Source organism: Mustela nivalis, assembly GCF_964662115.1.
Source record: "Mustela nivalis genome assembly, chromosome: 2".
In the NCBI taxonomy this organism is placed as follows: Eukaryota; Metazoa; Chordata; class Mammalia; order Carnivora; family Mustelidae; genus Mustela; species Mustela nivalis.
In genome coordinates, this window is record NC_139021.1 from 41,129,072 (window position 1) to 41,145,884 (window position 16,813).

Genomic DNA, 16,813 nt, shown 5'->3' on the forward strand with positions numbered 1-16,813 from the left:
ACACACCATGCCCTGTCCATCTTTGTATGTGGAGAGGATGCAGCAAACCCAGCCATGGTAAGATGTGTTTCGAACTCCTCTTTACAGTGGTGGGGGCAGTGGTACAGATCCCCTCATTTCGCACCAGTATTCTTGCCTGGAGTTTGGGAGACACAAAGCCAGCTCATTGCCCTGTGAGACTGGTCCTTGGGTTAGTAAGAGATCTTAAAAAACAAAACAAAACAAAAGAACGAAACAGCCACAGATGTCCTTCATTGAGGATTTACAACTAACTCCAGCTCAGTATTCTAGGGGTTTCCAGATCATAAGATAGCATAATATAAATCTGAGCTAGGTCATTTTTTTCCTCTTTCTAATGAGATTTAACTTATACATCATAACGTTTACCTTTTCAAATGCACAAATCATTGATTTTTAATATACCACAAAGATGTGCAACCATTAACACTATCTGGTTCTAGAACATTTTCATCAGCCTCAGAGTAACAGTCCCCATTTTCCTCTCTTCCTCGCCCCTGGCAAACACAAATCTACTTTCAGTACCTGTAGATTTGCTTATCTGGACATTTAATGTAAATAGAATCATACATGTGGACTTTTTGTGTGGTTTCTTTTCCTTAGCATGTTTTCAAAGTTCATCTATATCATAGCAGGTTTTAATACTTCATTCCCTTTTTGTAGCTGAATAATATTCCATTGTATGGAAATATACCACATTTTGAATAGCCATTTATCAATTGATGGACATTTCTGGCTATTCTGAATAATGCTATTATGGACAATCATATACAACTTTTTGTGAGGACATGTTTTCAACTCTCTTGGATATATACCTAGGAGTGGAATTGCTGGATCACAGTTAACTCAATGCTTAACTTTTTGAAGAACCGTGAAACGGTTCTTCAAAGCAACTGAACTATTTTACATTCTTGTCACCATTGTTTACAAGTTCCAATTTCTCTACATCCTTGCCAATGTTTGTTTTTTATCTGTGGTTTTTTTAAAAAGATTTTATTTATTTGATAGAGATCGCAAGTAGACAGAGAGGCAGGCGGGGTAGGGGGGTGAGAAGCAGGCTGCCCTCCAAGCAGAGAGCCTGATGTGGGGCTCAATCCCAGGACCCTGGGATCATGACTTGAGCCGAAGGCAGAGACTTTAAACCACTGAGCCACCCAGGTGCCCCTTTATCTGTGTTTTTTAATTACAGCTATCCTCAAGGGGGTAAAATAGTATTATTTTTGTCTTTGCGGTTTGGGTTTGCATTTCCCTAATGACTAATGATGTTGAATATCTTCTCATGTGCTTAGTAATGCTATATAATTGTTTTTATATGTGGCTAGATTCAGTTTGCTAGTTGAAGATTTTTGCATTTATATTCATAAGAAATATTGGCCTGCAGTTTTATTGGGTTATCTCCTGATTTGCATATCAGGATGATACTGTCCTCCTAGAGTGAATTGGGACATATCCTTTACTTTTTGGTAACATTTGTGAAGATTTGGTATTAATTTTTCTTTATGTGTTAAGTAGAATTTGCCAGTAAAGCCAACTGATACTGGGCTTTCTTTTGTGTAAAGTTTTTTTGATTACTAATTCAATCTCTTGTTACAGTTTTATTCAGATTTCCTATTTATTTTTTACTCAGTTTTGATAGTTTCTGCTTGCCTAAGAATTCATCCATTTCACTGAGGTTGTCTCATTTGTGGGGAAATAATTACTTATATTCTCATTAATCCTTTTTAGCTCCATAAGGTAGGTAGCAATGTCTCCTTTTACATTCCCAATTTCATTTATTTCGATCTTCGTTTTTTTTCTCATTTTTAATTATTGTTAAAGTTTTATTTGTTTTATATATATATATAGAGAGAATGTAAGCAGGGGGATAGGCAGAGGGAGAGGGAGATTCAAGCAGACTCCTCTCTGAGTTCAGAGCCTGATGTGGGGTCTAATCTCAGGACACTGAGATCATGACCTGAGCTGAGTTGGATGCTTAACGAACTAAGCTGCTCAGGTACCCCTATATTGGAGATTTTCAATGCCCCTAGGGTTATCTTACAATCCAGATGAACTCTTTAAGTATTTTGGTCAGCTTCTTGTTTGTGTCAACTTTTATCACTGCCTCAGGCAACTGCAATTTTAAACAATTGCTGATGATTATTTCTGACAAATTTCCCAAGAGAAAAACTATTTGTAGTGAGTGAACTAGGAGGTCAGATAAAGATAAGACCTTTGAGTAGGTGTTTCCAGGGAACTCTGGATAGGTCAGATAATAACAGTTGTCTGGGAATGGGGATTTGGGGAAATTCCAAACCCTTTCTGCCCCCTCCATAGTACTGTGGCTGTGAAGCTGTTGGATTCTGCATATCTTGAGAAAGGACAATGGAATTAGGGCAAGTCAAAGTAATCATAATGTTTGGTTCTTACTGATCGTAATTTTCTTAAATAAATACTCCTTGAGTCTTGCAAGCATTCAGTTAATTTCCAAGGTTCTGAAAATGTTAATATTTATTTACAATTTATTTTTCAGTTTCTCATTGCTTTTATGGAGGAAAAGTTTTTTTATTTTTTTTAAAAGATTTTATTTATTTATTTGACAGAGATCACAAGCAGGCAGAGAAGCAGGTAGAGAGAGAGAGAGAGGGAAGCAGGCTCCCCGCTGAGCAGAGCCTGATGTGGGGCTCGATCCCAGGACCCTGAGATCGTGACCTGAGCTGAAGACAGAGGCTTTAACCCACTGAGCCACCCAGGCACCTGTAAAGGATTTATTTATTTATTTATTTATTATTATTTAAAAATTTTTTTATTTGACATACAGAGATCAAAAGAAGGCAGAGAGGCAGGCAGAGAAAGGGAGAGGAGGAAGTAGGCTCCCCGCTGAGCAGAGAGCCCAATGTGGGGCTTGATCCCAAGACCCTGGGATCATGACCCTAGCTGAAGGCAGAGGCTTAACTCACTCAGCCACCCAGGCGCCCCTGGAAAATTTTTTTTTCAGATCCTCATTACATCTTTCCCATGATATCCTTAAAACACAAAATAGTAACACTTTTATTTGTTATATAAACAATATAATATCAACAAGCAAACACAAAAAAAGTATTCACCCAGTTCTACCCACTTAACACACTAACTATTATCTTACCCATATAACCATCTAACCATATCTTACCTACTGACATGAATGCTTTTGTTACTATTACAATCATAGTTCAGATTTATTATTACAGTCTCCTTTTGTTACTTTCCATAATATCATTTTTTCTTATGCTGCTTCATAATTTATAGAATAAACATTTTAATAATTAATGTTCTATCAACTTTATGTGCTGGAATAATTTTTTCACCTTTAGTTTTTGATCATTCAGGAGTTTTCAACTTTCCAGTATTATAAATAAGGCTACTTATACTACAAGCATGTAGTTTACAGTTCGGAAAAATATTTCTTTAGGATAAATTCTGCTTAGTGATGTTTGCTATCAAAGGTTACATTCTATACCTCAAGTGATTCCCAAAGGGAACTTTGTGTTAATTTACTTTCCTTTAATAATATGTTCTTTATATCTTTTACAACATTGGTTGTTATTGATTTTTATTTATTAATAACAATTATAAAAATGTATTAAAATTATTAATGAGGTTGAACTAACTTTTACGTCTGCTCTATTTTGTGTGAATGTTTTATTCTTGTGGTCTTAAAAGCACCATATTATTATTCCATGAGTAATTATTGACATTTTCCTCCCTTGTGAAAAAGTAACTAAGAGATTGTCATATAGAATTTTATCAAGTTAAAGACACTTAAAAAAATTTTTTTTTTATTTTTTATAAACATATATTTTTATACCCAGGGGTACAGGTCTGTGAATCGCCAGGTTTACACACTTCACAGCACTCACCAAAGCACATACCCTCCCCAGTGTCCATAACCCACCCCCCTTCTCCCAACCCCCCTCCCCCCAGCAACCCTCAGTTTGTTTAGTGAGATTAAGAGTCACTTATGGTTTGTCTCCCTCCCAATCCCATCTAAAGACACTTTTAAATTGTTTTCCTTAATATTAAAATGTCTTAATCTTTGTCAAAATATTTAGAAGTATCAGATGACATTTTTTAAATTTTTATTTTTTAAAGATTTTTATTTATTTGACAGACAGAGATCACAAGTAGGTAGAGAGGCAGGCAGAGACAGAGGAGGAAGCAGGCTCCCTGCTGAGCAGATAGTCCAATGCAGGGCTCCATCCCAGGACTCTGAGATCATGACCTGAGCCGAAGGCAGAGGTTTAAAACCCACTGAGCCATCCAGGCGCCCCTCAGATGACATTTTTTATCCTAACAATAAAGTTATTTCTTTTCATGTTTCTTAGAAACCAGCAATGTTAAAGCTCTCAGATATTCTCAGAAAAATCTCATCTAACTCCAGCTACAACTTAAAGCATCAATTGGCTTTTGTTAATGAATTAAATTATACCATACATTGTTTCTTGAGGGAAATGTATTTTAGAGGTTAAATACCTGAGCAGGGAGCCCAATGTGGGGCTCGATCCCAGCTCAAGAGCATGACCTGAGCAGAAGGAGATGTGTAAATGACTAAGCCACCCAGGCACCCCTAGAATGTATCACTTTAAAAGCTCAGATCCTACTTAGTGATTATACAAATGAAAACATTACCTGAAATTTGTGACATTCTACAAATTCCACAACATTGTTTTTCCTTATAACCTAATCTGATTTTTGCTTTTTCCTAGTTTAAGGCCAAACCTCCTGCTGTGAATTTCAAACTAACTGGAGAGACAGATGGCATATTTCAGATACAATCAGATGGACTTCTGTATCATAACAAAGCCTTGGATAGAGAAAAAAGAGCTGTCCACAGACTCCAGGTGAATTGAGAACAGACCAAGGAACCTAACTCCAACCTCTCTGGGCACCCTTTAGCATTGTCCTGGAAGTATCACTAGCACCTTCATCTCTTTCATAGAATCCTTGAGAATCTTTCATAGAATCCAGCTCTCTTGACATCAATGACATGCATTGCAAATCTCATTTGTCCATTTTTTTACGAATGATTAAGAGATACCCTTTGGGTATGGCAAAGATACCCTCTTCTTCAGGGTTTTTAATCAGAGTAACCCAATTTGAATCGCCAAAGCCCTCAGATGGCATTGGTTGTTCAAGTATGGCCATGATCAAGCACTTGGATCAAACCAAGCCAACACTTCTCTGATATGTCAGGTATCTCCCTGTGGCTATTGTGTGGGCTTTAGACAGAGAAAGCAGCATCAGTATGGGGATGGAGGTCCTGGGGGTCTTGCAAGAAGCAGAAATATCCAACATTCAGAGACTCTAACTAAAGAGAACTTCTCCCTCTTTGTCCTCCTTAGTTTTTCATGGTAGGCATCTGAATACACAGGAATGGTAGGGAGCTAATCATAGAAAAAAAGGAGCAAACAAAACTTTCCATCTGGTAACTTCTATTGGCTTTGCAGGTTGACCACTAAAATGGACATGGCACTTCCATAGCCTTCCATAGTCAAAATGTTCTTACTTCACTATTTAGAAAAGAAGCATGTCCAGTGTCTAGCATACCATACTGCTGGAAAAACACAGCCATGATTAGCAGAGTTTAACTGATTGGGTCCCTGTTTTAGTAACTCCCAAATGGGGCTTTTATGGATGTCTTTCTCCCCTACGGTCACCAGGTTATTGGATCTTTGGCTCTAATTTTCTTCAACTGGCTTTTTGGTGTGTGATAGGAAGTTCAGACTTATATAGGTGGTTTTCTTTTCCTTTCTACACCAGGTCTCAACCCTGGATGCTCAAGGAGCTACAGTGGAGGGCCCAGTTCCCATCACCATAGAAGTGAAGGACATCAATGACAATCGACCCATGTTTCTCCAGCAAAAGTATGAAGGCTCAGTCAGACAGAATTCTCGTCCAGGTAAAAGACAGGAGTCTGGAGCTATGTATGGAAAGGTGGAAGGATTTCAGGCAGAAGAGCAGATCTGTGTGGCTAAAAGCTGCAGCATCACTCATTTAGCACTTCCTGTCATACTTAAATTTCATGGCAGTCCCCTAGGAGTTATTATCCTCATTGCTCTAAGACATGGTTTCTCAGCTTTGGCCCTATTGACATCTTGGGACCGGTAAGTCTCTTTTTGTCAGGGGCTGTTCTGTGCATTGTAGGGTTTTTAACAAATTCCCTGACATCTACTTACTAGATGCAACAACAAAAATGCCTTCAGACATTGCCAAATGTCACCTGGGGGGAGAAATCACCCCAGTTAAGAACTATGATTCTAGAATGAGCTTTAGAATACCTTAGAGCTCTAGGACACTCAAGAATACTCTGAAAAGGTGAGCTCACTCTCCAAAATTCTCTCAGAAATCTTCATGCTCCTGGTCACTTTGGGCTCCCAGTTCCTTTTCTTCTCTTACTTACAACTCCTACTTACAGCTCATCCCTTCACTTTGCTTCTACCCTTTTCCATAAAAACCATACGTGTGTGACTCTATTGAAGATTTGGGGAGATGAAGGAGCATTATGTTATAATACGAATATGAAGAAAATAAATGTGAATATCAGACTTTGGAGTTCTCAGAAATGCTCTTGGCCATTTCTACCAACTCACTGTCAAATTTCCTTCTATGTTACTTAATCTTCTCTCTCTCACTCTTCAATGCCCACTTCCAGTAACTCAGGAAGATAATTCCTTCTACTTTATTATGTAGAGCATCTTTGTTCCTGAACTTACAACCACAGACTCACTTATGAATTCTGCTAAGTAAGAATCTTTCAAGTCTTACCCTTTCTCTCTTTACTAATAGGCTCTTCTAGATCAGTGGTTCCAAAACTTTTGGTCTCAGGGCTCCTGTGTTCTTTTAAAAATTATTAATAACTTCAAAGAACTTTAAAAAAATATATGGGTTCTATCCAGTGATATGCTGGTAAATGTTTAATAGCTGTCTCTCTGGGGAGAAAAGCCCTGATCTGTAGGATTGTCCAATTTCTGTGGTATAAATATTGCCACCATGGCTTATTTAGCTACCAATGGTGTTAATAATTGGCTCACAAAAATTTCTGGAAATTCAGCCTTTGGCTGTCATGAGCTGACTCTAGCACATCACTGATTATGTCTACCAATACCTCATTAGAATTAAAAAAATTTAATTTGTGTAAGTAATAATAAGCACATTTTAGTGAAAAATAAATATTTTCAAAGACAAAAAGAATGATTAAGAATGGCTTTGGTTTAATCTTTGCACATCTCTTTAATGACTAGAGTAATTAGCTAAGAACAATTGGATTCTTGTATCTTTTTCTTCATCCATTCTGTTGTCATATTGCTGTTTGGGTTGAAGCATATGAGGCAAAACTGGCCTCACATAGATAGGCAGTTGGAAAAGGGAGGAGTATCGTAATAGCATTTTCACATAACTGTGGATATTCTTTGATACTATACCAGAACTTAAGAAGTTCTTAAAAGCTGGTGACAATGTGAAATCTGAAACTATATCAATGCCTTTTTTGGATAACTCCTTTATGTTAAAATTCATTGAATTATATTGTGCTGCAGTGGATCTTTTACACATGCATGAATTTTGACTCCATCAAAGCTAAAAATAATCTCAAAGACGCCTACAAGTCCCTGGACCATACTTCGAGAAGCCCCATCTTAATGGAAGGAAGTTGAATAAAGATTTATCTCCCCACTAGTATAAATTCCCCCATTCCATCTCTGCCTCTTAGAAGATAAAAGTGTCTATGGTTGGTCTGGATTTCAATTAACATCTTTTTCCCACTCTGGGGATATTTTGTTTAACAGGAAAACCCTTCATGTATGTCAATGCTACAGACCCTGATGATCCAGCCACTCCCAATGGTCAGCTTCTTTATGAAATTGTCATCCAGCTTCCCATGATCAACAACATCATGTACTTTCAGATAAACAACAAAACGGGAGGAATTTCACTTACCGTAGATGGTAAGTTGAGTGATGCCCTCATGGGACTGTCTGAGTCAGAAAAAGGAACCCAGGTCTGTGTTACCTTTGGAGATGTTTCCTTTTTTATTCTTTCCTACTTCCCATAGGATCCCGGGAATTGGATCCATCGAAGAATCCTTCCTACAGTTTGGTGGTCTCAGTGAAGGACATGGGAGGCCAGAATGAGAATTCTTTCAGTGACAGCACATCCGTGGATATAATAGTGAATGAGAATATTTGGAAAGCACCAGAACCTGTGGAGATTGTAGAAAACTCAACTGATCCTCACCCCATCAAAATCACTCAGGTAGTGCCCAAGGAGTGCTTTGAGCTCACTAGATAAATGGCCTTACTTTGTGGAGGTCCACTCTCATGATCTTCAGTGATATATTTATTTGGTACATTTACATAGTATAATTATAAAACAAACGAAGTAGACAAAGTCTCTGGCCCCAAGACTCTGGAGTTTATTAGTTTATTATCATGGGTAAACTCTGGTCTTTACCAGCCTGGGTTCAGATACATACACACACATGTGCACACTCGTGTCCGCATGTACAAACTTTAAAAGAGAACTTCACTCCCCTTCCCCTTCCAAGTAAATACCACTAATATTTGTTTACTGTTAGTAATATAGTATAGTCAGTAGTGTAGGATATGGCTGCACTGGAGTGGGTTGTATATGGTGTACAAGGTATGTACATATGTATACATATTGTACATATATTGTACATATATGTATATATGTACATATATATGATTTGAATAGGAGTTTGTAAATATTTTTGAAAGGTTGTGTCTTATTCTTGTGAGAAAACTTTATCCAGTAGACACATCAGATCATAGACTGAAGGACAGACATATGACTGGCTAAGAGCAGGAGTCAAGTAGGCAACCTGTACTCTTGGTACCATCCTCCCACAACTCCACCTCTTATGTGTCCCTTCTTTTCATTCACATGTCTCCCTCTTCCCACCTCCATGGTGGGAGCTCTTACCGGGGGTGCCCTCCTACCTTCGATCCTGGAAATCCATTCTTGGCTTCACCCAGATCTTATCTCTTCTGGAAGATCAGGAAGCTCCTTGACATGAAAACTGTGGGTTAGTGAAAGAGCACTGATTTAGAAGCAGATGACCAAAACCATGTGCCTGCTCCATTATTTTAATGATTGATCATAAATAAGCTATTTAACTCTTCTAAGACCCAACTTCTCATCAATAAAATAGGGATAACAGCACCTCCCTGGTTGATGTGGAGATTAACTCAGAGATAATATCTGTGAAAGTAGATAAAATGTATCAATGTTAGGAGTCTCAGTTTGTAGTTCCCCTAACGTTTTTCTGAATGGGTGATGTTGTTAAGGTGGCACTGGAATGGCCCATCCCATCATATCTATTGTCTATCTTAAAAGGATTTTTAATTATTGAAATGTTGAATTCATCAACTTCACCTTAATGGCATGGGTCGGGGGGAAGAATGAAAGCAAGAGGTATTCTGCTTTACCAGCTAAGAAAATGTGTCATGAGAATTTCAGACTTAAGCCTTTACTAAAGTCTTATTTATTATTTAGGTTATGACCAGAAGGACTAATAAATGCTAAAAAGAACAAACATACTTATTTGCTCTCAAGGCTCTTGAAGTAGAGAAATACTAAGGTGTTACACTTGATACTTAAGCCTGGGGGAAAGTGCTTTGGGTGTCTTGAATCCTGAGAAGAAGAATGGAGGGGGACAGCTCAAGAGAAAAGAAGTCTGACTGAATTTTTAGGATACAAGGGAACTCCCTTAGAAGCAAGAACACAGTCTTTGGCTTGGACAGAAGGTGGTGCTTAAATAACTAACAAGGGACCAGGGTGGCTCCTCGATGTCCTTCCTGAGCTGGTCTAAGAGAATAGTTCATTCAGATAGTTGTAGTGCTTGGGCGAGTCACTGAAACATTGTGGCCTAGGTTCCTCAGTCATAAAATGGGTATATCACTCTACTTCACCGGGTCTTTGAGAATTTAATGAGATAATAGTTAAAGGTGTTTAGAATTGTATCTGGCTTGTGGCAAGCCCCCAATAGGTGTTGTTATTAGTATTAGAGTATCATAGAGGCTGTGCTACTGTCTCTAGCAAGTGGACTGATCTTACTATTGAGTTTACTTATTTTTTTGCCAAGTTGTTTACAAACAACACTAGGGGTTGGCAATTATTCTTATCTCTGAAGTCTTTAAGACTAAATATTCAGGGGAGGGATGCACTTTCCTTAGGTACAATTTGTCTTGCTTAAATCATGGCATGGAGACAAGGTTAGAGTGTCTCCTGTTGTTCTGAACATCCTCACTGGGGAGTTTCAGGAGCTTGTCGTACATCTCGACTTTGTTCTCAGAGAGTAGCAGCTGCAAATTACATTTTGTTTCATGGATAGGAAGGCTCCACAGTCAGACTTCCAAAACAACAACCCACAGCCCCATTAGAGGGTTCACAAGGAATTTCTTTAGAGAAGAAAAATACTCCTGTATGATTTTTTTGAGTACTATAACTTGGTAAAAGAAGAAGAAGAAGAGGCTTATTTTAGTTGAATATGAAGTAGTTATAGAAAACCACAGACATACAAATAAGATTTTTGGAAATTTTGAATTGAGAACCAGAGAAGTGTTTCTTCCTTTCCAGTTCTCTTGGTCCTGATATGTCTCTCCTGACCACTCACTCTGGGCCTTATAGGTGCAGTGGAATGAGCCAGGTGCACGATACTCCCTAACTGGCAAGGAGAAGGGGCCCAAACTCCCATTTTCAATTGACGAGGAAGGAGGCATTTATGTGACTCAGCCCTTGGACCGAGAAGAAAAGGATTCGGTGAGTAAGTCTGGGAAGAGTTTCACGGCCAACAAAGCCAAGACTCCTGTGCCCATAGACATCTCAGGGAAGAATTGATTTTACTTAAAAATGACAACAAAAATCCCAAACTGTGTTCTGAACCCCAGCACATGATTGCTCTCAAAGATAAGAGAGCACCCCGCAGACCTGACCCATTTTATCTTGTTTCCCAGTTCGAAGTAAATTGAAAATAAAGGGGTAGATTAAATAACTGTTTTCTCTGCCTTTTAACGAGGATGATGGAGGAGTCCTGTCTTAACACTGATCTTTCTGTTGTAGTATGTTTTTTACGCTACAGCAATGGATGAGGGTGGAAAATTGCTTTCGGTACCGCTGGAAATTCGTGTGAAAGTTAAGGACATTAATGATAACCCACCTACATGTCCATCTGCAGTGACCGTATTTGAGGTCCAGGAGAATGAAATTATAGGTAAGAAATGGCTGCTGCTCAAAGCCATGGACAAAGCATATGGACTGTCCTCTATATGTTACCTCTTCAATCCCCTTCTTGTCTCTACCAGGTAAAAGATAGGGAGGTAAGTGTGATCGGGGATCATCTGTGCATATCTGGCACAGCAGAGAGATTTGAATGCACTCTTGGAATCACACAGGTACAGTATTTCGGCTAAAAAATATATCTGGGAAGTTTTCTTAAATTGGAGCTTTTGAAACTACTACCACCACTGTGTCCATCATTACTCCCACTACTATTATTGTTACTAGTACTAGTACTACTATTACTTCTACACCCTTACCACTACCACTGGCACCATAACCACTTATGCCAGTATCTTGTATACATATATATACATATATCTTGTATACATATCTTGTATACATATACTTGCAACGTTTCCCCGTAGATTCTTATTTGCCTTCTAACAATCTCAGGAACAGATAAAATCTCATCAAATTTGCTAAATAATTCAGATAAGTATTGATATCCAATGTCAGATACTCTGCAGTAAGCAAGCACCAAAAATGCAAGTTGACTTTTGACCCTTGATCTTCCTTCTCTAGGAATCAAATAATAGCTCAGGAAGGTAGTTGACGAAGTTCGAGTCCTACCTCTTTTTGTCCTTGCAAGTCTTTTTGACCTGCTTTGTTGGGTGTCACATGGTAGCTACTATGAGAGCCACTCCTCGGGCTCTGCTGTCCTTCTGAGTAGATCCTTCCTCCCATGCCTTGTGGACATTCTCATCATTTTCTTTTGATCATTCTACTCTTCTTACTATACATTTTTGACACAGTAGATGCCGTTCTGATTGCACCTGCTCCTGTGGCTTGTTTGCTCAATGTGCATTTTTTTGTTTGTTTGTTTTTAAAGATTTTATTTATTTATTTGACAGACAGAGATCATAAGTAGACAGAGAGGCAGGCAGAGAGAGACATGGAGGTAGGCTCCCTGCTGAGTGGAGAGCCTGATGCGGGGCTCAATCCCAGGACCCTGGGATCATGACATGAGCTGAAGGAAGAGGCTTGACCCACTGAGCCACCCAGGTGCCCCTCCACGTGCATGTTTTATTTTGTTTTGCTTTCTTGCTGTCAGGAGTCCTATAGAGGTGACCTGTTGTCAATGTGTTCTGCTTAGGGCCTGTCTTTTTCATTTATTCTAATGCTCACAGCAACAGGAAAGGTTACATGACAGCTTGAAGGATTTTAGTTAATTACAAGGAAGAATCTTCTGACAGTTATGTTGTGTAACAATGGAGTGAGTGACAATAGCCAAGAAATACTTGTGGCATCACCCTTTTTGAAAACCTCCCAAATTTCTGGTCTATGATGCTGAATGAAGGCAGAATTGAAGAACTTTCCAGATGATCCCTCAACCCTCTGTGTACAGGGCCTAACATTTGGTATATTTGTTATCTATTATTGCATAGCAAACCAAATGTTGTAGCTTCAAAAAACATTTATTATATGACAGCATCTGGGAGTCAGGAATCAGAGGGCAGCTCAGTTGCATACCTTTGATTCAGAGGGAGAGCTTGGTGGGAGTAGGGGGCTGGCAGAGAGATCTTGAAAAATGGTGAGCAAGGTAAAAGGCAGTATTTTTATAACCTAATCTCTGAAGAGGCATCCATCACTTTTACCATATTCCATTGATTAGAAGTAAGTCACTAAGCCCAGCCCACACTCAGACAGAGAGGGTTACACCAAGAAATCAATTTGTGGGGGGTCACTGGGAACCATTTTAGAAGAGAGGATAGTACTAGTTTTCTGAGACTGGTGAGGAAGTCATTGTGGTAGAATAAATTGTTTAGGGTCCCAGAGAGCTATTTGCCTCTCTAAAGGTGAGAATTTATTTTGTGACATTATCTCACCAAGTGTCGAATTGTAGGCTTAATGGACCAGGAATTCTCATAAATCAACAGAGATTGAATTTATTCTTTATATTTAGCCTAAAAGAAGTACAAAACCATGTCCCTGTCCTTTGGGGGCTTACTGTGTAGCTCAATAAAATACTAAGTTATTCCCGAGTGTGTTGACATTCTCCTCTTTGGTATCTTTTATTAGCCAGAACCTGTGGGACTTGTGTTCCCAAGTTTTAGCAGTGCTGATACTAATTCTGAAATTCCACTTGTTACCAAATCCTATGTGTTCATACAGAAAATTTAGCTTCTCATAAAAACCCCACCTCCTGAAAGTATTTCTGAGTGCCCCAAGGGATGCTGTAAATACCTCTGAGTCAGTTTGGGTTGCCATTCATTCCCGGCCTTTGTCCCTCAGAGACCTGGCCCTCCTTTTACTTCTGGCCCATCCAAAAAAGTTCTCTGCTCCCATGGGAGGCAGCCTCCCCTGGAGTTTCCCTGGTCACTGATGTCAACAGTCTTCATGGTGCCTCTGACAACGGAAATTTTCCTGCGGGGTGGGAGAAGAACGGTTTCCTCTGTGTCAAACTCACTTGCTGAGAGGAAAGGTCCATAGCAGGGCTGCTCTGACTCCAAAGGATCACAGAATTTAGTAAGATACTCTTTGATCCCAACACAGACACTTAAGGGCAGGTGCATGCCACAAAGGTGACGTGGTTGTAGTGGATTCAGCAAGAGCAGCTGCTACTCTGTTAGATAAATATTCACCTGTGTCCTGTTGACTATTATGCTCCCTCCCCAGCCCACAGGACACCTCTATATGGGTCCAGCTCCATTACAGACATAACACAGGCACTTTCTTACCTCCACCCTCAAAAAAAAAAAAAAAAAAAAGACAATGCCTCCAAATTTCCATGTAAGGTAGTGAATGATGCAAATTGACTGGGGAAGGGATGAAACCTAAATCCACAACTGGGATATATTCACGTTTTAGCCCCACGATGGGATTTTTGCTCCCTTTTGGAAAACCACAATTGTCATTTCACAGAGCAAGATGATCCAGAACCTATTACAACTCACCCAGACCTGGAAGGAGCTGTGAGTCACATCCTCTGCCTTCTGGAACTCCCTAGACCGAAACACTCACAGGGATAAAACACATAGGGCCATAGACCACAGCAGGCGGGGGATGTATGCTTGTTCTTTGCCCTGTGTCATCTTCCGGGTAGGGTCAGTCCCTGCAGTTGTTGCATACAGCTGCTTAGAAGCAAGCCACAGTTGGCTTTTCCTCATCTAACACCAATTGTCTTGTCTGTCAGTGTCCAAGGATGGCTGTAACAAATCACCACAAACTTGGCTTCAAACAACAGAAATGTATTCTCTCATAGTTCTGGAGGCTGGAAGTCTAAAATCTAGTAGAGAATTCTTCCCAGCCTCTTCCAGATCCTGGTGGCTCCTGGCATTTCTTGGCTGCTTATGGCATAACTCTGGTTTCTGCCTCCTCCTTCATGTGGCCACTTCCTCTATGTATGTCTTGTGTCATCTCTTCTTCTAATAAGAACATCACTCTCTAGATTTAGGCCTACCCTAAATCCAGGATGCTTTCATCTCAAGATCCTTAATGAATTACATCTGTAGAGACTTTATTTCCAAATAAGGTCACATTTGAGGTTCCAGGTGGACATGAATTTTTGTAAGATGCTATTTGTTATGGGCTGAATTGTGTCCCCCCTAAAATGCATATGGTGAAATCCTCACCCTCAGTACCTCAAAGGGGGACTATTATTGAGAGTTAGGGTCTTTAAAGAGGTGGTAATTTAAAATACTGTTACTAGTAAAGGCTTTAATCCAATATGACTAGTGTCCCTCTAAGAAGAGAAAATCTGGACCAGACACATATAGAGGAATGATCATGTGAAGACACAGGAAGACAGCCATCTACAAGCCGACCTCTTGATCTTAGACCTTTAGCCTTCAAAAACTGTGAGAAAATTTATTTATGTTGTGAAATCTACTCAATCTATAGTACTTTGTTATGCTGGTCCTATCAGACTAATAATATACTGCTCAACACACTACATTATGGAAAGAGAAGAACCAAATAAATGTAAGAACTTGAGTGATTCAGCGCTTTCTAGGGACATGCTTATCCAGTGAAACCCTTTTGAATACAGTGGATTACATAGAATCTATAATGGATGGATTCCTTCTATTCTTTCTCCACAGGGAGCAATATTGGGACTTTTATTGCCCACGACGAGGATGAAGAAAACACTGTCAATAGTATTTTAGGATATAGAATTGTGGATCAAATCCCCAAATTTCCCAAGGAAGGACTCTTCCTGGTCCAAACCTACTCAGGAGTGTTCCAGTTAGCTGCACAGTCCTTGAAGAAGCAAGACACTCCACAGTACAATCTGACGGTAGAAGTGGCTGACAAAGGTTAGTGTCACATTTGCTGTCAAAAGTGGAGATCCTTGTTGTCCTTCTAGTTGTGCTTTGTTAGGCTGCCCTGGTGCTGGGCTGTATTACAGGATGCCATCTGAGAGCTCTTGCTTCCTTTGTAAGACACACATGGAGTGCAGAGGCACTGGGTCCAACATGGTAGAGGTCAGACTTATAGCTCAGGCAACATTATTGTGTTGGTTCCAGTCCTTGGAGAAGCAGATGCCAAGAGGGGATTAAATGTATAAGGATTTTATTAGGGGAAAGACCCATGAGAAAAAAAATGGGGGGTGGTGTCTGGAGAGGACTGGGGGAACCATCAGACCATGGTATAAGCCTAAGCCTCAGTGAAGGAAGGCTGGTGGGAGAACAACAGACCACTAAGAGTTAAAAAAAAATTGGCCAAGGTCACTGGGAAGTCCAAAGTTGTCCATCGAAGGAATCTCTGATCTCCTAGAACATGCCTGTCTTGGCCTGCCTACCTTGCTCAGACACTGGCTGGGGGCAAGCCATGGGAAGAAGGCCTCCTTGCAAATATGCTGCTGGATTTTAGAGTACAGTACGGGGTGGGGTGGGGGGGGCACTGTCAATTAAGTTCCCTGTTGTTGGAGGTTGGCAAAGCCCATTCTCATGGCTGCTGTGATCACGAAACAGAATATTAATTGCGTTTTCCAATTCTCTCTTTTGGACTCTAAGGACCCTATTATTTGAGAGTGGAGGAGAAATGCATCTTTGGGGAAGTTCTGTCTTCTATCAGCTCTCAGCTGGCCATGACTTCTATACAATTTCAAAACAAGTGTTTCTTAATCTTTGTTGGGTCACAAGACCCTTTGAAGATCTAATGAACACTGTGTATTCGTTAGGACAGTTGTGCACAGACATGCAAAAACACATGTATTTAGAGCCAGATTGATTTTAGGGATGCACACACTCCTAGGTTAAGAATCTTTCTTTGAGTTAACAAGCACCCACTCTTAGATGACCAAATAGTTCAGTAATCGTTGTGCTGGGAGTCACAGATTATACAGGTATGAAGAAGAAAAGAGCATCATTTCACAACACTCCTCCCATTTCCCCCTTCGCATAGATGTTGACATACTGAAGAGAACTGAGTTTTAACAGGCTCCCAGTACAGACTTGGGAAGTTAGTAATTTGGCAAATAGTGAGAGCCCAATATATCTAGAATTTTGTTAAGAGGTACAACAGAAGTGAGTATAAGTCA

At 39.7% G+C, this 16,813-nt stretch overlaps 1 protein-coding gene across 11 annotated transcripts in view; it reads left to right on the forward strand.

The window, feature by feature from the left end:
- CDH17 (cadherin 17) overlaps positions 1-16,813 on the forward strand; it is a 112,809-nt gene that overhangs the window by 65,093 nt on the left and 30,903 nt on the right. For all 11 annotated transcript variants that reach the window (XM_082722874.1, XM_082722878.1, XM_082722869.1 and 8 more), the window contains 7 exons: positions 4,740-4,874; positions 5,794-5,932; positions 7,818-7,976; positions 8,084-8,283; positions 10,681-10,812; positions 11,113-11,263; positions 15,372-15,587. In XM_082722874.1, the coding sequence (XP_082579000.1) occupies positions 4,740-4,874; positions 5,794-5,932; positions 7,818-7,976; positions 8,084-8,283; positions 10,681-10,812; positions 11,113-11,263; positions 15,372-15,587 (1,132 nt within the window). The remainder of the gene's footprint in view (positions 1-4,739; positions 4,875-5,793; positions 5,933-7,817; positions 7,977-8,083; positions 8,284-10,680; positions 10,813-11,112; positions 11,264-15,371; positions 15,588-16,813) is intronic.